This window comes from Sparus aurata, chromosome 10 (genome assembly GCF_900880675.1).
Source record: "Sparus aurata chromosome 10, fSpaAur1.1, whole genome shotgun sequence".
In the NCBI taxonomy this organism is placed as follows: Eukaryota; Metazoa; Chordata; class Actinopteri; order Spariformes; family Sparidae; genus Sparus; species Sparus aurata.
In genome coordinates this window covers 23,632,688-23,655,581 of record NC_044196.1, presented here as the reverse complement: position 1 = coordinate 23,655,581, position 22,894 = coordinate 23,632,688, and the positions used below count along the sequence as shown (strand labels likewise).

Sequence of the window (22,894 nt, the reverse complement as noted above, 5' to 3'; positions counted from 1 at the left end):
AAGTCCTGACTGGAGGAGTGGTTAAAAATTCAGCCAGAGGACTACCAAAAGCTTGTGGATTGTGGATTTCAAAAGCAACTAAGTGAGTTGAAAATGGCAGAGACATTTAACCAAACATTAGAATTACTGTATGTATATTTTTTATTCAGCAGATTGGGTCATATTTTCAGAAGACCCATTATAAATTCATTACTAAACGAAACCATGGATGGTAGTGGATGTAAACATTTGACCACTGTACATGGAATTTTTGTTGCCTGCTAGGGAAGTGCTATCAAGTATATATTGACATCTAGTGGCTAGATGCCTTCGGTGTATGAAGAGCAAAATTGGGATGCATTCTGGGACATGTAGTTTATGGGCATACACTTCTGTAACAGAGCCTGTAACTGTATTGCACAAATTCTATTATTCACATTTTTTTCCAAGCCTCATAAATTAAAGTGTTGGGCTGACAGGTGGGCCTTGACCTTGACACATGTGCTTAGTGTGTCAATCTCTGATGAATATTCTCAACAAAATTCTGATATTGAGTGGGACAGGCGATCTAAATGATAATCAAAATGTCTTGAAGTTAGCCAACATATCAAGAGCTTGGGAATGAGGTGAAGATGGATTATTTCTCTAACATTTAGTTCATTTTCTCTTGAAGGTTCCACTGTGAACACTATGTTAACGCTGTTACCAGTGAGATGGTTAGGTCTTTTGCGACTAATAGCTAACATGAGTCTCCAGCTACTGGTCGTACTAGAAGAAGTCAGGCTGTAGCAGCAAACCCTCTGAGTGTGTTGAGTTGAAACGTACTTACATTAAACATGTCATTGTATTTCCTCTTTGTACCATTGCCATGCTGTGCTCAGCTGCTGTGTGTGAGGGCTGTAGAGGCTAATATAACATAGTGCGAGCTCATTATTGACATGGTAGGTGATGTGTGGCTGCAAAGTGCTTCCTGTCTAGCTCCCACTAAAGGCCAATCGATGCACTTGAGAGTGAGTGCTCATTAATTGTGTGACAAGTCTGAATTGTATGGGGGCACATGGGCCAGCACTTCATTGTCTCTCTACTGATGAAAGCCACAGTTCTGTTAAAATACTACACAGCACTCATTTCATTCCCCCCACATTATCTTTGCAGTTGACCAAGTGAAGTTTGGGCCTCCACTGAGGAAAGTCACAGAGCCTTATCCTGATATGGTAATGCACTTTTTCTGTTAGACATTTTATGACAGTGCTGTATACTGATGACATATATGGATATAGAAAAAGTTGTTTTCGTTCCCCTTTCAGCAAGGCTCCTATGATGATGACTGGAGTGTATCTGGAGATGAAGAAAACTCACCGTAAGATTTCTCTGTTATATCTTTACCTACATTCAGAATTGGGAATATCATGGTTTATCTCTGTTGACATGTCACAGCTGCACAGGATGCCCCTTTGAAGTGATCAGTAGTTAATCTGAGGACAACAATGGAAAAACATTTCAAATACAACTCTCCTGTCTATAATAGCCTGTAGTGTTCAATAGTGCTCCCAAATCCAAAGCTTTCCTCCCTGATTGTGAGATGTGTTGATGTCCAACAGTGAACTGAGCTGAGATGTGGTATGATTTTCCACATCAGCATGTGAACTCCAGAGGGGTGCGATTGAATAAGTGGAAAAAGATGTCTAGAGCCTGCAGTGTCTCCAGAGGAAGCTGTGTGATGTCACTTGAGTCAGGCTCAGTTCGGTCTGAATGCTACAAGCAGAGTTAGAAAGAGGAGATCTACAGTGTCATAGAAGTGCAGTGCTAAATCTGCAGAGTGCTCCTTTAAAGACATTTGGATACTTTGTTCTATTCACTAGTCACATTTGCCAAGAAAGTTCTTCATGCTTCCACGTTTTATCAGTAAATCAATATATTGTTCATGCTGTTTCAGTTTTTATCAACACATGGAATTATTTTTTATTTGGCAAGTGTTGGCAACAACAAGACAATGTTTAGGAGCCTTTTTCTGCGTGTCATGTGATGACTGTGGGTGTCATGTGACCTGCAGATCCAACATCAATATTGCCAAATTGTCTGTGGCTCTGGGGGCACTATAACACAACTAGGGATGCACCGATCTGACTTTTTCAGTCCCGATACTGATACCGATGCCTGGGCTTTGTGTGTCTGTCGATACCATATACCGATCCGATACCGTTGTTGAATTAATAATAAACTGTATACCTTCCACCTTATACCTTCCTTCCACCATGTGAAGGAGACTAAAGGCACCAGACTTTCCTAACTAAACATTACTTTCCTAACTAAGACAAAATAATTAAAGAATTACCAAACATTGAAAACATGTTAAAAAAAATGCCTTCTTATTTATTTGTTATTTTAAAAAAGTGTGCATTCAAATCTAAAACAGAATGTAATCAAACTTCTTAAATTAAAATAAATAAAATGTAGCCACAGAAACAAAACAGTGGATTGGTTGAACATACATAGGAACCAGTAACCAAACATTGTAAACATGTAAAGAATATAATAAGTGCAAAGTCCTACAAACAGGAATTCAAAATAAAACATAGCAGCTGAACCTGAGAGTAAACTAATAAAAAGTTGGTCAAACAACAACTTGTGCTCTTCCAGCATGCGACACATGTGTTTCTGACGAATGATGTAGGATGTGCTGCGGCGGCTGTTAATTTTTCCGACCCCCAATCCAGCTATTTTGTCAATATAGGGGCCGATATCTGATCTTAATATCAGATAAGTGCACCCCTAAACACACCCAGAGAGTGTATCTTTAATGACAGAATGTGGGTGTTTTAAAGAATAGGATAACTTTGTCTGACCTGCATGGATCCTTTATAGTTAGACTGGATTAAAAAGCTGATCGTGTGTAATTAACAGTAGGAGTGGTAATAGCAGCAACTGTATAGTGAGTGAGTATAGTAGTGATAATAGCAATAATGAGTATAGTCCCAGCAGGGTTAGATTACAGGTAAGAGTGGTAGCACAAGTAGTCAATTATATTGACAATATTTCCATAGCTAATAATAGTTTTAGCATGGAAAGGATCATTTGGCTTTATTACAACTCAATACACACTAGATGATCTAAACCAGAGCTAAATATTCCTCATTGAGTAACAGTGAGTGAGTACTTCTGTAGACACCACAGGGATACATGGAAAGATTGTGGAGAAACTAGTAAGTAAATTGGTAAAATAGAATTTATAATTTAATAAATAATATATCAGTACGCAGTATTTGTCATTAGAAGGAAAATCAACAAACACAGGACTAAAAAGTGCTGGGGTTCTGATCTCTAGCTTATTCATCAGCACAATTCTGATTTGAATTCTGATGGAAACTGAAGGGTAGGCATTAGATTCTTCCTCATATTTTTTAAGTTTTAAAGTTACAGCCCTTGGCTTTGATATGTCATTTCTTGTTGTTTATTTGCGTTGGTTGAAGGAAAGTGGTGAAAGATGCCATATTCAATTAATTCAATTCAATTCAAGGTGTGTGATTCACTTCATTTTCAGCCTTGTCTTCAGGGGCTGGCCGTCTTTGATTTTTTTGCAAACATTTTAAGGAACAGTTACATTCACAGAGTAAAACTTTTGCACACCCGTGGATCGACAGGTGTGTAAAATTGGGACAAAAACTCAAGATAAGATAACCTGATGATTGGTTGTTGTACCAAAACGTTTCATTTATTCTTGTTTGAAGTGAGGTGAACAGTGTGCAGGAACATTTACATTAAAATACGCCTTTAGTTACATTTGAATAGACATGGTACATCCCTAACACGAACCCTACTGGTTAATCTTTGTTTATTTATTATCCAAAATAGTAACAATGTAGGAGTGATGTCCAAAACTGAGAGAATCCAATCTGAGTTGTAATAAACTGGAATGTTCCTTTAAATTGGCACATTCTATCAGCACTACGAGCCTCAGTCCAAACATCAGCTCTAGCATCAGGCCTCACAAACCTCTGGTTCTTTCCCTCCTATTGTTCTGGGCCATTCAGGCCTGTAGTCAGATAAACACCAGGTCTTCCTGTTGCAGGAGCCTGTTGGAATGTGTGGAGCAAGCTCTGCAGCTGAGGTAGGCCACGTCCATCAACTCCAGCCTCTCCTAACAGCAGTGTCCCCCCCTCGCACATGAATTCACCTGAAATAAACTGCTTGTGATTGATTTTATGATGTGAATATCCGCTAATGCCAAACATCTTTGACAGAATCAGTGGGTTTGTGTTCACTCATTCCAAAACCCAAAGTGCTGCTGTAGTTCTTCATGAACTGGATGTGGATGTGATTCAGCACCAACCCACTGGTTTTCAGCTTTTTGGGCTTCTTGTCTGCTTTTTTTTGTGGCGTTGCCTCAATATATGTGTTTTATGTGCTGCTGTTACCCTGCCCTCAGCATCTCCAGCATCTGCATTTGTTGTCCAGCTTGTTGTCATGATGCTTGATGTAGTTCCCATCAGATGACTCCATTCTAAGATTTTTGAAGGTGGTTCAGAACACTGTTGCTCCTTTTGTCTTTCAGGAGTTTAACCATTAAGAGGGTGCCATCTGCTGATGTGAGTGGTAACCTTACAATCATAAACTGAAGCTGTGTTCCAGTTGCATACTATGTACTGATCAGTGGTGGCTGGTGACTGAAAAAATTGAGGAGGACAGGAGGAAAACCAGTCCACGGTGTCATGTTATTTTATACAAGTCAACTACTTATCCCTACTTTCTTATATTTAATGAAAACTAAGCAATAAAACAATGACTTATAAGAATTCTTTAAAAAACATTTTATTAAATGGCTAATATACAAGACAAAAAAAATAACACCGTATACCCCTTCCGGAATTTGATCCCCAGTCACCTGCTCTACTCACTGTGCTACCACAGCAATCAATGTACATACTTCACGACAGCACAGGACATCACACACATCACTCATCACAATCGCCCGGTCGTGCCGCTAACGTTATGTCCTCCAGCAGGACGAACGAAACGAAAACTATGAATTATTTTTCTGACTGCTTCGCTCTGCTTTCTCCCAACAGTTTTTTTTCTATCAGAAATGTGCTTATATTTCCTTTGAAACCGATTCCGATATCGCTGAAAACTCCATATTTCTTGTCCGAGCATGGCGGGCAGTGAAAACTGTAAAATACCATATTGACCCGAATATAGGACGACCCTGATAATAAGACGACCCCTCTTTTCAAGACTAATCTTCAGAAAAAGACTCTGATATCCAAAATTTGTTTCTCAGTAACAAACTCACACACCTTCCTGTCAATCTCTTGGAAGCGGCCGCTTAGAGGACCACGATAAGCTTTTCTCTTACTGTTAGCGTTTTCAGACGGTCTTTTTGGACCCGCCATCTTCGGACGTTACCCTCCGTAACTCCATATTTCTTGGCTGGCTGACAGTTGTTTGGCGCCTCCGCTGCATTGATCTCATTATCTTAAAATCAGCGTCATAGTCAGTCATAGTCAGCGTCAGCGCCTCAGATGTCTGTTAACTTGCCACACTTGATCCACTTTGCTCCGTAAAATCACCGCGTCTCTCCATTTTTCATCTCCTGTCACTTCTTCTCCGCTGTGATTGACAGATAACCGCAGCCAGTGTCAGTGACGTCTCTACAACAAGATGGCGCCCTCTGCCGTTGCGGTCGCGTAGCGACCCAGACAACTATCAGCATGTGTCAACGGTTAGACCCCGATTATAAGACGACCCCACTTTTTCACATAATTTTAATCGAAAAAAACAAAAAACAAACTCGTACTATATTCGGGTCAATACGGTACATAGAAGTATTTTTTGTTTTCGGCTGTATAAATGTGAGAATGAAATTTGGGAACTGTTATTGGACCAACCTGCTGTCAATGTTGTATTCTGGTTGCTGATTGGTAAGGGAGGACGTCCTCCCTTAGCGCGTCATTTTACGTGTCTTAGCCAATCATAGATCAGCATGAAAAAATCCTGAATGCATTGAGTGAATGGAAGGAGATCCCTCCCACGGAGGACAGAAGCCCTCCGTCCTCCTCTAGCCCCCACCTTCCTGCTCCCTGCTCCTCTCACAGACTGCTCTGTCTCCTCTGTCTGCAGCTGTCACTGTTCAACCGTTTTAGGTGGATTTTCTTCCAAAGAAGAAACTTTTTTAATGATATAATATATATAATATTTTATAAATGATACTGAGATTTGGTAATGATTTATTTCAACCAGTTACTCTTTCTTTAAAAAAAAATGGATCTTCCTCTTGCCTCCCAAAAATAGAGGAGGACCAACCTCCTCTGCCTCTATGGACGAGCCTCCTCTGGTACTGATTATATCCAAGGTTGGAAAAAGTATGCTAAAAAAAATAAGCAATAATTATACTTTAAAACACAGGAACACAGCAGGAAGACTTGATAGAATAGACTGATTTAATTAAGCATAAATTCAACAATACAACATTAAATTTGTAGGAAACTCAAAATTGTGCATTTTCCCTGTTGTTCCTTTATCTTAGTCTTAGTCTCTTAGTCCATCCAGGCCTTGGCACATATTAAACAGTAAAATTTGTCTTCACTGAGGGACAGGGATATTAACCTCGGCTGCTGGACCCTCTGCCCTGCCGTTTCACAATCATCCATCCCATCAACAACTCTGACTGCATATGCAAAAATACACTGAGGGGAGAAATACGACCTTAACGAGGAAAAATGTCGACGACATTACCTGCAGTGATCCTCCAGCAACAGAAACCATATTTGTATCTCGACATTAACATGCGCATGTGTGCGGGGACAGCACGTAAGATACAACCCTCTGTCTTTATCAGTAGTTCATTGTTATGTCAAAGACTGAATAAATGATATACAGCCTCAAATATTTCAGTCCAAGACTCAATGACATAACAGGCCCTTGTAGAAATTGAATTATAGAAGTTTTGTTCGGTGGTAGGTGTCCTTAATAAAGATTATGCTATCAGGGCACATATAGTGTTTAAATAAGTTTAGTGCTGACTTAAACTAGAATGGCACTCAGTACAGTGCATAAATCCACCAAGGCCCCAACAGTCCCCTTTAATTCAATCATGCCTCATCCAATATCAAATAGAATATGAATACATCTGCAAGATCCATTTCATTTGGATCCACATCAAATTGTACTCACTCTACCAGCCACCTAAATATACCTAATTTATCTTCCTCAATATCTGTGTATTATTTCGTAAGAAATTAACGAAAATGCTGCCCCTATCTCATAATGTTGAAGAAAGTGCGAATCTGGATCTGCTGGATCTTCAATATGCAACTGGCACACAAGTTGAGATCACATATATAATGTGACCCCATCAGCCCTTCAGAATGATTAATTTGTTTACTGGTGATGTTTAGGGAGGTATGAAGAGTGGTTTGTACAGCCCATCTACAGCCTCCCTGCCAGCCTTCAGTTCTTTAACTCCTAACACTGAGGAGAGAGACCTGACCCTCAGACCAAGCTGTACACTGGGCCCTGATGCTGCCATCACTGCTGACTCCACCTCCACTACAGGTACAACACACACAACACTCCATCAAAGCACAAGTTTTTATCGACAACACGTCAGTGTTTCAGTAAATTAAAAGCAGCTTTGTGGTTCGCTGAATGAGAATGTTTATTTGACTTCATCAAAGGTTTACGTTACCTGAAGCTCCCAAGACCCACAAAGGTTTTATTTTTGAGTGAGGACTGAAACATATCCCTCTCTATCACTGTGTCTCCTGTGTTGGACAGTGCTGGCCAGGTGCTCAGCCTCGCAGGACATCAGACAGCGCTGCAGTGATCCATCTCTGCCTATTGGGGATGCTGTAATAGCAGAGAAGAGGAAGGCTACCACTATCTCTTCTCCTAAAAGAGAGACACCACTATCCCCCGAGTGGAGCACACTGAGGAAAAAGACTGAGGACTCTGTGAGTTCACACCTAAACATCCGTCTCTCACAGAAGCTGACATCATCAATGACCTTGTGTGATTTTCTAACCTAATAACTTCCTAATGAACAAATGTCTGTCTGGAAGACCACAAATCATTCAGCCAGACAAGATGTTGATTTGTAATGCATCTCATGTATAGTTTTTATCATCCCCTATGTTTTGTTATGTGTAACCTTTGACATTTCTAGAGGGCTGATTGTCATGGACTCCCTCCTACCCCTCAAGTCCATGTAAGTGTGAATTCTAATAGCATGAGACCTACAATAAAAGCTCACCAGTAGCCATACCCTGATGTCTAACAAGAAGGCTTCCCTGCATGGCATGATACAAGCTGCACAGGAACAGTTTTTTATGTGAAAATCCAGCTCATGTTTTTTAGTGCTTCACCATTCCATCAAATGAAACTATCTTCCACAACATTCAGTCTTACTGTATATATTTGGTCTCTGTAAACCTCAACATTCAGTCGCCGCTTGCTGGTATTTGGAGTCATCAATGTGCAAAGAAGTCCAGTGCAACTTAATATTGTAGAAGCCATACATGCTGCTTTTGTTATGATTATATCACTCTAAAATTGAAGGCCCTCTACTGCCATGTCAGATAATCAGTGATTCAATTGCTGTGCTGGTTCTGTAGATGGGAGCCTGCTTCTCCAAGGTCTTCAATGGTTGTCCTCTTAAAATCCACTGTGCTGTCACCTGGATTTTACCCAAGACCAGAGGTAAGACAGCAATGTAAGATATGGCCAGGATTTTAAAGTTGAAAATTGAAAACATTTTTTTAAATTAGCTAACATCATCAACAGTGTTGATGTCAAACACGTCTTTGTGCTGTGTTGAAGAAAAGCTGTAAAAGCTGTGAGTCTGCTACTTTGTCTAGAAAGTTAACAAAATAAACTCACAAATGTCAAGAGAGGAAATATTTTACACCTATTTTCCTTTATTGACAGAAACATACAACCGCAATCTGTTTCAGGTTTCATGGTTTCAGGTTTATGCTGCCCCCCATAGTTTTGAAGTTACCTTCAAAATCCAGCCATTTTTTACAAATGACACCTTTAAACTCTAATGGTTTTGGTTTTTGCTTCAAAGGAGAGTCAAGACAGCATAATGGTCTCTTTGTGTAATGATACAGGCATAATACTGCTTTAACCCCTCTAATGAAAACTTTTCCTACTTAGATCAGTACCTTATTCTTGGAGCAGAGGAGGGTATCTACACACTGAACCTTAATGAACTTCATGAAGATACACTAGAGAAGGTAAGAAAAACACAGATCCATGCATTTACCATGGTTTTGTTACAATAAAATGTACTCCAAAGGGAAAATGTGACTTTTCAAAATAAAAGTCATCGGAACAACTGCTTTTTGAGCTGGTTGAGCAGCTTTGACCGCAGTCCGGATGTGGTCCATCTTGGTCAAGGTTTGTTACAACTTGGCGCACTAAAACTGGTAATGGAAACACAAATTAGTCCCACACAGTTTGGCTTGGGGCAACCGGAAAAAAATCCCCACAAGAGGAACAGAAAAGGGGGAAGATAAATTAAGGATAACTTGTGCTAACAGGGTGCTCCAAATGTTAATGTTTTCTAGCAGAAAAAAAAAGAAAGAAAAAGATAGAAGGTTGAGAACAGTGGTCACTTTGGTAATGCTGACAAGACTTCAAGGGGGATGATAAAGAGGAAAGGCTTGACTGTTCTCAACCTGAGTGGAGCTTTGTCATTGGGCACCATGTTGGAACAAAAGACGTGGATTATTCGTTGACTTAAAGAATAGAGCCTATTATGTTCCTCAGGGAGTCTTGTTGGTCATGTACTGTATAGACATTGGGGGTGATGGGGTAGTGCTAAGATGGAAAGAAGTTGCAGTAGGAAAGAAGTCAGTCATCGATTTTTAGCTCATTTACCTGTGTGTAAAATAACCCCAGTAAAGATGCTGATTTTGGTGTAGGAATGGTATTAGACTTGGAGTGAGGAAGCTGGAGATTTGGCATAATGTCAGAGAAGAACAACTGAAAACCTCCAGATGCCTCCTGGATCAAATCCAAACAAATCACCCAAACTGGAGAATCCCCTAAGAAAGTTGAGGTCCCCGGATGTGTTTAGTTACATGACAGCACATGGTAAATATAAATTTAAAGGGATTGTGCAGTGTTGACCGACTGTTCTGTCTTCCCACAGATGCTCCCTCAGCGGTGCACATGGCTGTACGTTATGAACAATGTGCTGATGTCTGTATCAGGTAACACATCTGTCCACATGTTGGTTGTGTCAGAGAACACAGAGTGCTGTATATTGTCTGCTGCTCTGACAAAGTGTCCATCCTGCAGGGAAGTCCTCGCAGCTTTATTCGCACAGTCTGACGGCTCTGTTTGAACAGAGAGGACAGGTGCAGAAGAAACACAGCAGTCTGTCGCTCAGCACCAACCGCTTCACGGAGAGGATCAACCCCCGGTAGGACAGGACATTAATTACAGGAAGGTTGTCAGGAGGAGTAGTGGTACAAGGGTGCTGTTATCATATTACTGTCATTCTTGATTCTACCACTGGGTGGCACCACAGCAAGATATTATAAACCTATATTTTACCTATATTTTACCTTTAAATGGCTATGTTTTTACTGTTTTTACTGAACTGTATGTTCTTACTCAATCCACAGAAAGTTTGCCATATCTGTGAAGATTCCTGACACTAAAGGCTGTAGGAGGTGTAGTGTAGGTAAGTGATGCAGATTTTACTCTACATGCTTTGTACAGTTATTCAGTAACAACAACAACTACAGCCACCTGTCTTCTGTCTCCCAGCCAGGAACCCATATACAGACAGTACATTTCTATGTGGGGCAGTTCCAACTGGCCTGGTTCTGCTATTGTGGTATGAGCCTCTGCAAAAGTTCATGCATTTGAAGGTTTGTACAGACATGCTACACTTTAAATGGTCTTCCTTGAAATATAGTGCTTTGTATATTTCTGTTGATTACCGAGTTTGTGTTAAAGGGGCACTATGTAGTGTCTGAGAAGAAATTCAAACTGAGAAATTTATTTTTTTCAATATTAAAATTAGGGCCGGGACTCGATTAAAAAAAATTAATCTAAGTAATTAGAGGCTTTGTAATTAATTAATCAAAATTAATCACATTTGTAATCGCATAAAATATTTGACCTGAGAACAGTGAGAAGCAATTTTTTTCATATAGGTTTCATTGAATAATGACTGAATACATAAGCTTAAGCAACAAAACATTGTTTATTTTTTTTTCAAGGTGGAACTTAACCAAGACCAACAGACCAGGGATGCAAATTATCGATTAATTCATTAATCATTAGTTGATGGACCTTATCGATCGATTAACAATTACCTGATAAGATGCGATTTTCCTGGGAACCTAAATTTAAGGGGAAAATTTAAGCTGAACATTACTTATACAGGACTCTACACTAGTTTGTTAGTTTATTTTTAGAGCACAGCACAATGAAAAATGTTTAAGTAACACGTTATTTGGTAAATGGTCTTCCCTGCCACTACACTATGATGATTACTGTATTTAACTACTTAAATCACAGTAACATAAACTGATTTGTTGAACTCAGCCTGATGTAAACATTAATAAAACACAGGCAGCTCTATGTTTTCCCTGTGTGATGTTCAGGGACAGGTCAGGACAGTCTGAAGACAGAGAGCTCTGAGGTTGAAGTCTTGCACCGTGAGACAGTGACAGGTCTGTAGGCTACCTACGTCTTGACCACATGTCAGCTGTTCAGCTGCAGCAGAAGAAACTCCGCTGTTCTGAGCTCCACTGCGACGAGCGCTTTTTAATATTTTTTTTTTTTTAATGAAGCTCCAGTAGCGACTGGCTAAACTACAGGAGGATACTGTAAACCGGCGCGGATCCGGTGTGTTTATCAAAGCTTGATCGCAGTGCTGAGGCACTAGGTCGGTTTGAGCTGCGTTCAGGCTACATTAAAACTTTATAGATCCATCGGCAGTGATCATTGTCGGCGGCTTTTTAATTAGTTAAATAATTGTGCTCCAGTATAATCAGTACGCCTGAAACTCATCCAGTGAGAAACGTTCCACGGTGCAAAAATAACTGCGATTAAAATGCGTTATTTTTTTTAATTTTTTTTTTTGTAATTAATTAATCTTAATTAACGCGTTAAAGTTCCAGCCCTAATTAAAATGATAAATACACTACATTGCCAGTTCATGAGGTACAGCTACCTAAAACTGGCAAGGCTGTTTACAGTTTTGGATGTCATCAGCAGCACCTTAAAGTCTGATCTCTCTTTTGAGCCAATGCAGTGAGGCTAGAATTGGTGTAATATGATACAATGTTCTTATGCGTGTTAAGACTCTAGCTGCAGCATTCTGAACCATCTGAAGACTTTTACTGCTCTCACACTGCAGACCCGAACATGAGGCACTGCAATAATGCAGCCTAGACTAAACAAAGGCATGAATCAGGATCTCTGTGTCAGCCATGGACAAAAAGGACCTAATTTAGAACACCGTTTGAAGCTAAAAAGATGGCAGGGTCCACCACATATAAAGAAAGTAAAAACAGTATACATTGTATTGTCCTTTGAGGTCAGTTTGGTTATTCAGTCATGAAAACAAAAAGAGTTTGTTTGTTTCCTTTCTCTTCTCATTAACATTTTTTTAACAAAACTACAGAGTGCTCCTTTAAAATCAGCTCTGGTAATATTTGATATGCCATATTATATAGGGGAAAAGAGGCTTCTCTTGCTCAGAAAAGCTCAAAATGGCAAATCAGTGAGACAAATGAAAGAACAACTGAACATATTTGATATGTGTGGTAATATCACTGTATATTTAGGAAGTGTCATCAAGAAAGTTTAAAATAACTAACCGCAGTTACACACAAACAAGCACATCCTTCCCTCCTGGTCAGATTAGTTAGGCACAGTTCTTCCTCACTGCTGCACTATAGTCAATCTGCAGTAAATGTCACATTTATCACATTTTTACATGGGCTGCACCTTCTGCACGCAACCTTGACACATCCTCAAATAGTTGTAAAAACCTTTTGTTTTCTTTTAATAAAATCATTAAACTGACAGAGAAATCGGTCCATCAAAACCAGAAACCACGGTCAAAGAAATATCCCAATATTCACATGAAGACAGGAGAGAGCAGTAATAGCCATTAGCCGGAAAGTGCACCCTGCCACACGTTCAGAAATGGCCCAGCAAAACGAAGAGTTGGAGATGCCGACTTAGCCCCCAAATTCCCCAGATCTCAATCCAATAGAGCATCTGCAGGACGTGGTGGAGTCATGGAGGCCCCACCACCCAACCCAGAGGAACCTAAAGGATCCACGGCAATGTCCAAGACAGCACAGGTTATCCTTTAGAAGTGTCAATGCCTCAACTGGTCAGAGCTGAGGACCGAATCAATATGTCTTAAAATTCTAATGTAGTGGCTGATTTTTCTTTGAATGTTATGTTTAATGTCTCAGTTTAGACTCAATGAAGACATTTCTGGGTGTCAACCTTTGGGCAGTGGTGTGTAGCCCCTACCCAACAACAGCACAAGATGTGATTGAAAACATACAACTAGGTTAAATTGCTTTCTCCTCTTTCTGCTCCGTCTGTGGCAAGAGCTGCTGGTCAGTGTCTCTCTACTGAGGGCGGTGCTGAATTACACATCCATGCAGAGCAGAGAGGCTAACAGCATGCAGCGTTAAGTGCACACTTTGGCTGCCCTCAAACAAAATGTGAGGAGGTGTGGGTGTATTTATTTGTTCTTAAGAACATAACTGCTGTGAAACGATCAAAAAATAATGTTTGATTTTTTTCTTTCACTGGTTTGTTCTCACTAATAAGCCCTCTTTAACTGAGCCAGCTTTTTAACACACCCCTCTGGTCAGGTCAGTTTTATCTACATCCAGTGATGTGCACAAGGGGGGGGGCAGGGGGGGCAGTCGCCCCCCCTCGTGGCCCAATTGTTGAAAAACGCGCGCTAAAGTGCCCTCCTGAGAGCCAATACGCGCGCTAAAGTGCCCTCCTGAGAGCCAAAACGCACGCTGAAGTGCCCTCCTGAGAGCCAAAAAAGCATGCCAAAGTGCCCTCTTGGTTGGCAAAACACTTTAAACTGCCCCCTTGGCTGGTTAGAACATGATAAACTGCCCTCTTGGGAGCCAAAACACGCGCTAAAGTGCCCTCTTGGGAGCCAAAACGCGTGCTAAAGTGTCCCCTTGGGAGCCAAAACGCGCGCTAAAGTGCCCTTCTTTTCGCCCCTGCCCTTCAAAAAGTCTGCGCACGCCACTGTCTACATCAGATATTTTTGTGATTTTTGGGTGCTTTTCTTTGTTAGGAAAAAAAATTGGATTGAAATCCCTCATGTCTGATGGAGATTTTTGGACCGTTTTCATCGAGGCACATATTGTAGCACAAGCTTGTGTGGTTGTGTTGGATTATAACATTTAGAGTCTGGTGAAAAAGACTCTTACGCCTAAAAATAGATCCTAATGGTTTTAGGCAGTGTGTTTTCTGTGAATTGTTTCAGAAATAATTCCTGGTGAACACTTGTTCTCTCAGGTCATTCTAACAATGACGTCATGTCATTTTCATCTAAAAATGTCCGTCTTTCTTCCCAAACCTTGAATCAGTCACAGTCTTTCTACCATGTAACCTGACATTTTCTCTCTGTCCTGCCATCTGTTTGACTTGCAGCACATAGCGATCAAGCTACCAGACCCTCTACCAATATTTGAGCTGCTGGTGTTGGTGACAGATGAGTTTCCTCAGCTGTGTGTTGGGGTGAGAGACTGTAGTAACGGGAAATGCTCAATAAGCCAACAGCTCAAGTTTGATATTGTAGAGCTTAACAGCCCTCCTATTTCAGCACCAGGTAGGTTGGACTGCTGTGTTTCTACACTTCCTGTTCGTAAAACTCCACTCAAGGCTTCCAATAAACCTTCTTCTCTGTCGCTCAGATTGCGGAGCGCTCAGGGCAGCGCAGGTAACCCAACTGGACAGAGACACTGTTCTCATTGCATTAGAAAGTAAGTTACTTCCATCTAAACACATGGTCTAAATGTTCCAGCTATCTTTCATACTGATTCATAATATGCTCTGTTTCAATCCCGATGCTCATTGTACAGAGACTGTTAAGATTGTGAACCTCCGAGGGCTTCCTTCAAAGGAACTGGCTTCCGAAATGGTCTTTGACTTCCTCATTGAAACTCTAGGTAGAAACAATCACATGTAAAACAGAGTAAATGAGACTTGATGTGCCTGCTTACAGTTGAGTGACACATCATCTTTTTACAGTCTGCTTACAGGACAGTGTGCTGGCTTTCTGGAAGCATGGCCTTAAAGGGAAGAGCTTTCATTCAGATGAGGTGATTGGCTACATGATCTGATGTAATATGTTGTCATTCAGTCAAACTGACATTCGCAGCATCTTTATAAAAAGGTGAATTTCATCTTTATGTGCAGGTAACACAAGAAATTACAGATGAAAGTCGAGTATTCCGAGTTTTGGGAACAAACAGGTATGTAAACACGAATCTGACAATATCAGTATCGTTTACTGGTGAAACAATAGCACTAATAGCAGTAATACCAGTACAGTACAGTAAAATAAAGTAAAAGTTGTAAATAAGCTTACATAATAAAATAAAACAAAAAAGAGATTAAAAACCAACTGTGCAGTAAATTAAGACAATAAATAGTTCCTCTGATGGCAGTAAGCAGAACTTTCCAAGGCTAATCTTAGAGGTCACATGGATTTTGTGCTAAACCATTCTGTGCTTTACAAACCAACAACATGGGGTTTTTATTAAAGCTTTGTGAGCGGTGCTCCGAGAATAGTTTTAATTAAGATGTCCTTAGAATCCCAACCCAAACTGGGTAGAGCATAAGATAAGTCATATGATTTTTTTTAATCAAAAAATTATTTATTTTTTGGCCTTTGTATGGCTTTATTGATAGGACAGCTTCAGAGATGCCAGGAAACAGGATGGGTGGTGGAGGGGATGTGGCACGCAGCAAACAAACCCTCTACCAACTGAGCTATTGGGGCCCATAAATCATTAATTCTTAAGTTGTGTTTGATTCAAGTGCCCTGGACGAGCTGTGAGATTTTCCCCCTTTTCTTCTGGACTTTTTTTAGGGACATCATCCTTCAGAGCACACCAACAGATGACCCCTCAGCACTGAGTAACCTGTACATCCTGACCGGACATGAGAGCAGCTACTGAAAGAGACAATTGGTCAACTTCTTCAAACTCTCAAGAGAAGGTTGAAGATCTAAAACCACAACCATGCAATGGAAATAATATCCTCCTTGAGTGAAGATGTAGAAGACACCAGCATCAACTGATCAAAACAACTCTCTGCTGTGAATGACAAATGTCCGTGTTTGATTCAATTGCCTGCCCAGACTTAAACTGTAAGTTGTTTGGCAGCATGTGTAAGAGAGAATTGCCAGTTTACTAAGTATGATTCTAAGTCTTGGGTTTGCTAATTAAAGTATTTAAAAACAGTTCATCTTACAGGCCTAATTCACTGTGTCACTGCAGCACAGAAGACAGTTTTTTTCCTGCTAATTAAGAAGCCACAGATTTACTGCTGTCAGAATGGACCACAGATTGTAGAAATACGCACATAACATCTGTGACAGCATACATAGGTTTCTGACCATTTAGTCAAATTAGGGGACACCTGGAAGGAACTGAGGAGGGACGATCAAGCTGAAAGCACCGCAGCTGACTCCTGTCAACCAATCACATGAATAAACTGTAATATCCCCTTAAAGGGATAAAAATGGTCATGATTGCCACAAAGATGCACAATTGAGGAAGTGGTAGAATTTAAGACTTTTTCAAAGGATTTCAGGGGAGTCTGACACTTTTGGAGCCAGCATCTAGTGACCATTGGTGGAACTCCACCAGTTTTCCAAATGAAAACCAGTTTACAGGTATTGGGACATTACTACTAAATATGTGAAAAAAAATGTATGCAGTCTTTTTGTGCTTACAGAAGAAGCTGTATGTAATCTGATAAATTACTTCCAGTGATGTCCCTCACAACGCTAAACTGCATTGTGGGTAATGTGGGATTTTGAAAAGCAGTCCAACCAATGGTCTAACATTACACTTCTCCAACACTGTCGAGCTCTTTATGGGCAGTTTAAAAACAAATGATCAAAATGGATGCAGCAGAAAGGAGATATCACCTTTCTTATTCCATGTATTCATCTCCTGTTTGAAAACCTGGTGCCTATATTACCAACAATGCAACTTAGCCACCAAGTGATCTTCACTGGAGGCAATTTATCAGATTACAACTGTGTCCTCTGGAGCCACAAAAGATGTTATACTACTTGTCATATACAGTAGTACTCCCCAAGATGTATGAATACACTTTAACAAGTCAAATTGGTGGAATTACCATGCAAGACAGATGGACCGGGGTTTTGTGTTTTTTGGGTACTTTTCCCCACAGTAATGCTGCATTCTAATCATGTTAGAGTTACTACTGTGATACTGTATGTTGTTGTATGCTAACTCAAAAACAGATGGTGTTTAAATTCTACTACAGTACAGTGGTGTTACTCAGTACAGTAGTAGATACTCATTTATATTAAAATATGGATAGAGATACACTGTCATGTTTTGGGTTTTTAGGAGGACAGATGGAATAACATACATTTGCATCTGGTGAAAGCTGGCGTAGAATGCAGACAGGGCTTCAACTCTACATTAAAACAACATGTCAGTGAAATTTAGATTGTCAGCTTGAATATTCCAAAAAGTCTGTGTCAAGGTAACTGCTATAATGTATAGTTCATGTAATTCTGAAAATCCTATTTAAATGTAGTATTTTGAAGATTGTGAGGGTGCTAGCATTGCTGCATTTACGTTATGTGCCCCCATGTTGAGAGAAATGAGAAACCCTGTACCCTGTGAATATGAAGGGTCCCTTCGTTGCTGTCAGTTATACATTGGTGCCACACACAGCTTTAACCTGTGACACAATATCCATCCTTCAGCTCCGTTTTTATTCATTTAATTTAATTTAGATTAAATCTACTTTTGATTACATGAGGTGCCATAGAAACTGAATACGTCAAATTGTACATCTGCTTGTTCAACTAAAATGTAAATTCCACTACATTCGCGTTGTGTGCGTAATGATATTTAAAGTATTTATGGAAAGGGAACTGTAAAAGTAACACTCACCTTTCCCTGAGAGATAGGCTACTTGATAAGCATAATATGCATATAGCTAGATCTATGTGTTTTTTAAGATGATTTTGTTATTCTGTATAAATTTGATGTATATAACAATACAGTATGCTCATGATATTAAGGGGTTGTAATATGTGAAATAAAGATTTTAATTTTCTTTTAAGCTGAAGCTGATTCTGTTATTTTTCTAACAAAGATTCATGTAAGAGAGTTTTTGTCAGACTAAAGCGGCCAGCAATCTGTGTTTGTGGTTGCATTACCATGGGAAATTAATAATGATAATGATGCTCCTTAAACAAGTTACTGTACATATGATATCAGACAAACACGAATAATATTTACTGTTCCCTTCTGAACAGATGATGTGAACATCTTGATTACAGGACTTTTTCCTTGTACATTTTGAAGGCAGGATAATATGTATCCTATAATATTTGTTGTCAAGTCCCAAAAAAATAAACAAGAACCCTATAAGTGTGCATGAGGCCATAAACACAAGATTAAAAATCTTTCCTACTTTCAGAAAATACGTTGTTCTTTTCTTACATGTCTGCAGCCTCATAGAGGCACTGAATTGCAAACTTTTCAACGTCCAGTCCTGTATGATTGCAGTACCTACTTCCACTCAGTTGGTGGCGATAAGCAATTCACTGGCAGCGATGATGAAGCGGGATAAGGAAGTAGAAGAGGCTATCGCGGTATCACGGGTGCAACAGCGCCATTTCACATTTCATTCATCGGTATCGAGGCCTACGTCGTTTCATAGGTGGGTTAGAGCTATTTTAAGGTTAAAACGTGCAAGAAGTGCATTTTCGGATGTCGGCGGTACGTCATTGTCATTGAAGAATTGTTCCAGAGGTTCTACGAGAGGACATGGGCTGATAGAGCGGGCGACTGATGTTAACTAGCTAATGTGTTAGCTTCATACGCCTCCATTAGCCAAACATTAAAACGCCATTACACGGAAAATAGAGAACACATGGAAAGATTAGGCTGCACACAGTTCACTGTTGTTTATAAATTATAAGCAAGCCACCCAAACTGTAGCGTCAAGCTAGCTCATCTGTGACTAAGTCATGTCACATACACCGAAAAAACACTGAGAACGTCAGTATTAGCAGGCTGGCTAGCCAATTAGTACGGTATCCCAGTATCTAGCTCCACGCGTTAGCAAATGTCACCAAGTGGTAAATGTAAAACCACCGTTCAGTTTATCTAAACTAAAATGTCACTTAATCTTTGAGAGGAAATGATGTTTAATTCGTATCTTTATGTTAACTGGAACCTGCAGAGCTAGTGAACTATTTTAATGCATCGATTTGAAGTCAAATAGGTTGTTGTTAGCCTAAAGCTGCTGGGTGCGCCTCATGTTTGATTAGTTCACTTAAAAATTAACCTTACCATACAGAATCTGTGGGTGTACGCATCTTTCTTCCACGTACACAAGCCACTTCATCGCTTTCGTAAGTGTTTTTGGTTTTCAATACTCAATGCAGCGAGATGTGCATATGCTAAGACAAGATTGTTTAAATGGAAATGCAAATCAGCGCACCATACGGCATACACCCGAGGCATCAAACGCCAGCAGTATACATGGAATGACTGGAACATAAAACTTGTGCAGTCCCGTAAAACGGGCTTGCAATAAATACAGCCTCCATGAACATTAACATATTCTGCTGAAACTGTCTTTAAAAAGACATTAATTAAACTTTACAACTCCAGTTCTTAGATTAAAGTTGCACTGTGTAGTTTTTGAGAAGACATGTTAATCAGAAGAGAAAGATCTTCACCAGCAGACTTTTATGCCAAAATAAACTAAATATTCAAACTCTGTTTTGATGACTGAATAAACAAACTGACCTCAAAGGACAACACAATTTCATACTGTTTTACTTTGTTTATATTTGGTGGACCCTGCCACCTTTCTAGCTTCAAACAGTGTTCTGGAACCTTATTTTCCTTTGAGAACAGCTTGTCTATTCACTTATAGGGAAAATGTATATTTCTGAGTTTGTGTCATTGTGTCATTAATTTCTTCAAGAAACTGAAACGAGTCCAGTTGCCTACGGTACAGCACTTAGATTTACCATAACCTGGATGACTGACAATGTTCCTCATCATTAATATTGTAAATATTAAAATTCTGAGTTTAAATTCCATCCTTAAAACTACATAGATTCCCTTTTAAACTTCTGCCTTTTTGCTTTCTGTTGATTTATGTAATTGGAGTGAACAAAGATAGAAAAAACAGCCCACACAAGGCAGATTCCAAAGTCATAATAATGTCTAAACAGTAGCCCTCATTGGAGCAAAAACTGGACATTAACAACTTTAGGAAGGGCAGATTTGTTGCAGGGCTGTTGAATGAGAATGCATTAGTTTTAGCTAGTTGTGCCTAATAAACTGGCAGTAGAGTGTTTTTATCATTTGTACCATCTAATTAGTCATTGATGTACAGTGGGGATGACCCCAACATTCCTTTATTAGTAACCATTACATGTTGTTTGTGATTTTACAGTAGTAATTAACATATTTTTCTAAATCTTCTAGGACACACAGAACATCACCATGGTGAAAATTTTTATTGGCAACCTTGCCTGCAACGCCACACCTGAGGAGCTACGTGAACTGTTCGAGAAGTATGGCAAAGTCTCAGAATGTGACATTGTCAAAAACTATGGTTTTGTGCACATGAACAACATGTCCGAAGCAGAGGAGGCCATTCAAAACCTCCACCAGCACCAGCTGCATGGCTGGCGTATGAATGTGGAGATGAGCAAAGGGAGGCCCAAGTCCACCACAAAGCTCCATGTCAGCAATCTTGGCGAAGGGGTCACCAGTGAGGTTCTTCGGGCCAAGTTTGAAGACTTTGGCTCAGTGGTTGAATGTGATATAGTGAAGGACTACGCTTTTATTCACATGGAGCGAATGGAGGATGCCATGGAGGCCATCGATAAGCTGGACAACACAGCCTTCAAAGGTGAACTCTCGGGCAAGATAGAGCTAGTTGTCTTTGATGTTGATAGATGCGAATTTGGATTCAGTTCTGTCGACGTAGAGCTCATGTCTCAATTAAAACCCACTAGCTGATGTTCTTCCAAATAATGACCAAGTGGACTGAAAGTAATCACTTGTAAGTTTGGCAGAGTCTGCTGTAAAATGCGTGGCAGTGTAACTGGTGAATTGGCACTGGCATAAAATCACCTGCACGTGGCACGACAGGTCATTTCACTTCGCTCAGTGATTGTCGGGCAAATGTATTTAGCGTTTTTTATAATCGGTGAGAGCCTTCTCGTGTTAAAACCCCACGGTCTCATGCGTGTCTTCTCTCTCCTTACAAGGCAAGCTGATGAGCGTACAGCTGTCCACCAGTCGGCTTCGCACTGCCCCAGGAATGGGAGATCATACCGGCTGCTATGTCTGCGGGAAACATGGTCACTGGTCGAAAGACTGTCCAGTCAGTCGGAATGGTAGCCACGGTGACGGCGCAAGAGGTCGCAGCAGCCGGGCCCCCCCACGCGGTCCCCCGAATTATGGGAGGGGCAGCTATGGGATGGCCTCGCCTCCACCAGCTGATTATATGGGTGGCTCTGAGTATAGTCGGGCTAGTTACGGAGGTGGGTTGCCACCTCCCCCTCGTAGGCTCAGTGGCTATGCCTCTGAGCTGGGGGATAGGTACGCCAGCAGAGCGGCTGCCTCCTACCCAGAGAGGTCATCAGCTTATGATCATAACCGTCTCTATAGCAGTGTTGATTATTATGAAAAGTACAGAGCTCGCCCTTTTGGCTCAAGCTATTTCGAGGATCGTCGCATGTCCTATCTTCCCCCTCCCCCACCCCCCCCTTCCTCCCTCTCAAAGCTGTCCTCCAGTATAGATCCATATGACCGCCAGCCACTGCCTCCACCTTCATCGGCCGCCGCATACTATGCACGAGATCGCAGCCCAATCAGACGAGTACCAGTATCCTCGGCCGGCTATGAGCGAACACGGCTGTCACCGGTGTCAGCCTCCAGGAGCTCCTATGCTGATCCTCGACCGAAGGATCAATATGCGTCACGCTATGCGCCTTACTAAAGCCATGGTGCCAAGGTGAGCAACACAGTAAACAAAGTTTGATTGTTTATTTGATCTCTGCACAGAGGGACATTTTGCTGTAACACGTTAATTGTCAGAGGGCACTGGGATCTCAAAGTCCGTTGTAACTTTGATTTTGTTAGGGCTACTTCATTCTTTGAAGCTGTACTGCGAAATAATGGGGGATTGAGCCCTGTTTCTGAAAAGGGAATGCTTTGCTTTCTTTCTAGGTCTGTTTGTGAACTGCAGGACTTTCCTCTTGCCATCATTTCTTCAAGCTACATGATTCCATCGACCTGCGTGACGTGTGGCAAAGCATATGAGATATCAGGATTAAGATTAGAAATTGTGTTGGCATGTTCCAGGCACTTGAGATGCCAGTTGCCTGCAGATGAATCGTCCTTTCAGTTGCATCCATATAACCTGTTCTCAATAAGGATGATTGGCAAACTGCACCGTTTGATAATTATAATTTGCTCATTTGCTCTGCAGGTTCTCAGTTCCGTTTTTAGCCATTTCTTTTTGTTTTTTTGTACGTGTTTCTTCTTTACATGATGCAAGTTGTCAAATTCAACAAATGTAAATTGTTTGGCTTCTGTTTGTCATTTAGAAGAGGTGTCCTTTTTTTATCAATATATGAACATTC

The 22,894-nt window shown here is 40.6% G+C and overlaps 2 protein-coding genes across 6 annotated transcripts in view; both read left to right on the top strand.

Moving 5' to 3' along the window:
* Nucleotides 1-18,339, top strand: part of map4k2 (mitogen-activated protein kinase kinase kinase kinase 2) — a 52,963-nt gene extending 34,624 nt beyond the window's left edge. The window contains exons 14-32 of one of the 3 annotated variants that reach the window (XM_030430633.1): nucleotides 1,135-1,193; nucleotides 1,287-1,339; nucleotides 4,049-4,087; nucleotides 4,532-4,565; nucleotides 7,374-7,530; nucleotides 7,753-7,928; nucleotides 8,141-8,182; nucleotides 8,589-8,673; nucleotides 9,133-9,212; nucleotides 10,133-10,193; nucleotides 10,282-10,405; nucleotides 10,611-10,669; nucleotides 10,756-10,859; nucleotides 14,647-14,824; nucleotides 14,910-14,978; nucleotides 15,078-15,164; nucleotides 15,247-15,317; nucleotides 15,415-15,470; nucleotides 16,091-18,339. In XM_030430633.1, coding sequence (XP_030286493.1) covers nucleotides 1,135-1,193; nucleotides 1,287-1,339; nucleotides 4,049-4,087; nucleotides 4,532-4,565; nucleotides 7,374-7,530; nucleotides 7,753-7,928; nucleotides 8,141-8,182; nucleotides 8,589-8,673; nucleotides 9,133-9,212; nucleotides 10,133-10,193; nucleotides 10,282-10,405; nucleotides 10,611-10,669; nucleotides 10,756-10,859; nucleotides 14,647-14,824; nucleotides 14,910-14,978; nucleotides 15,078-15,164; nucleotides 15,247-15,317; nucleotides 15,415-15,470; nucleotides 16,091-16,178 — 1,622 coding nt within the window. In that variant the 3' untranslated portion in view covers nucleotides 16,179-18,339. The remainder of the gene's footprint in view (nucleotides 1-1,134; nucleotides 1,194-1,286; nucleotides 1,340-4,048; nucleotides 4,088-4,531; nucleotides 4,566-7,373; nucleotides 7,531-7,752; nucleotides 7,929-8,140; nucleotides 8,183-8,588; nucleotides 8,674-9,132; nucleotides 9,213-10,132; nucleotides 10,194-10,281; nucleotides 10,406-10,610; nucleotides 10,670-10,755; nucleotides 10,860-14,646; nucleotides 14,825-14,909; nucleotides 14,979-15,077; nucleotides 15,165-15,246; nucleotides 15,318-15,414; nucleotides 15,471-16,090) is intronic. The other 2 variants (XM_030430634.1, XM_030430635.1) reach the window with 2 other exon arrangements.
* A 469-nt stretch (nucleotides 18,340-18,808) lies between these two features.
* LOC115590315 (RNA-binding protein 4.1-like) overlaps nucleotides 18,809-22,894 on the top strand; it is a 5,037-nt gene continuing 951 nt past the window's right edge. The window contains exons 1-4 of one of the 3 annotated variants that reach the window (XM_030431650.1): nucleotides 18,809-18,936; nucleotides 20,724-21,153; nucleotides 21,515-22,263; nucleotides 22,479-22,894. The exon at nucleotides 22,479-22,894 is cut by the window's right edge and continues 951 nt beyond it. In XM_030431650.1, the coding sequence (XP_030287510.1) occupies nucleotides 20,742-21,153; nucleotides 21,515-22,248 (1,146 nt within the window). In that variant the 5' untranslated portion in view covers nucleotides 18,809-18,936; nucleotides 20,724-20,741 and the 3' untranslated portion in view covers nucleotides 22,249-22,263; nucleotides 22,479-22,894. Of the gene's footprint in view, nucleotides 18,937-19,334; nucleotides 19,634-20,723; nucleotides 21,154-21,514; nucleotides 22,264-22,478 lie in introns of those variants that run through there. The other 2 variants (XM_030431651.1, XM_030431652.1) reach the window with 2 other exon arrangements.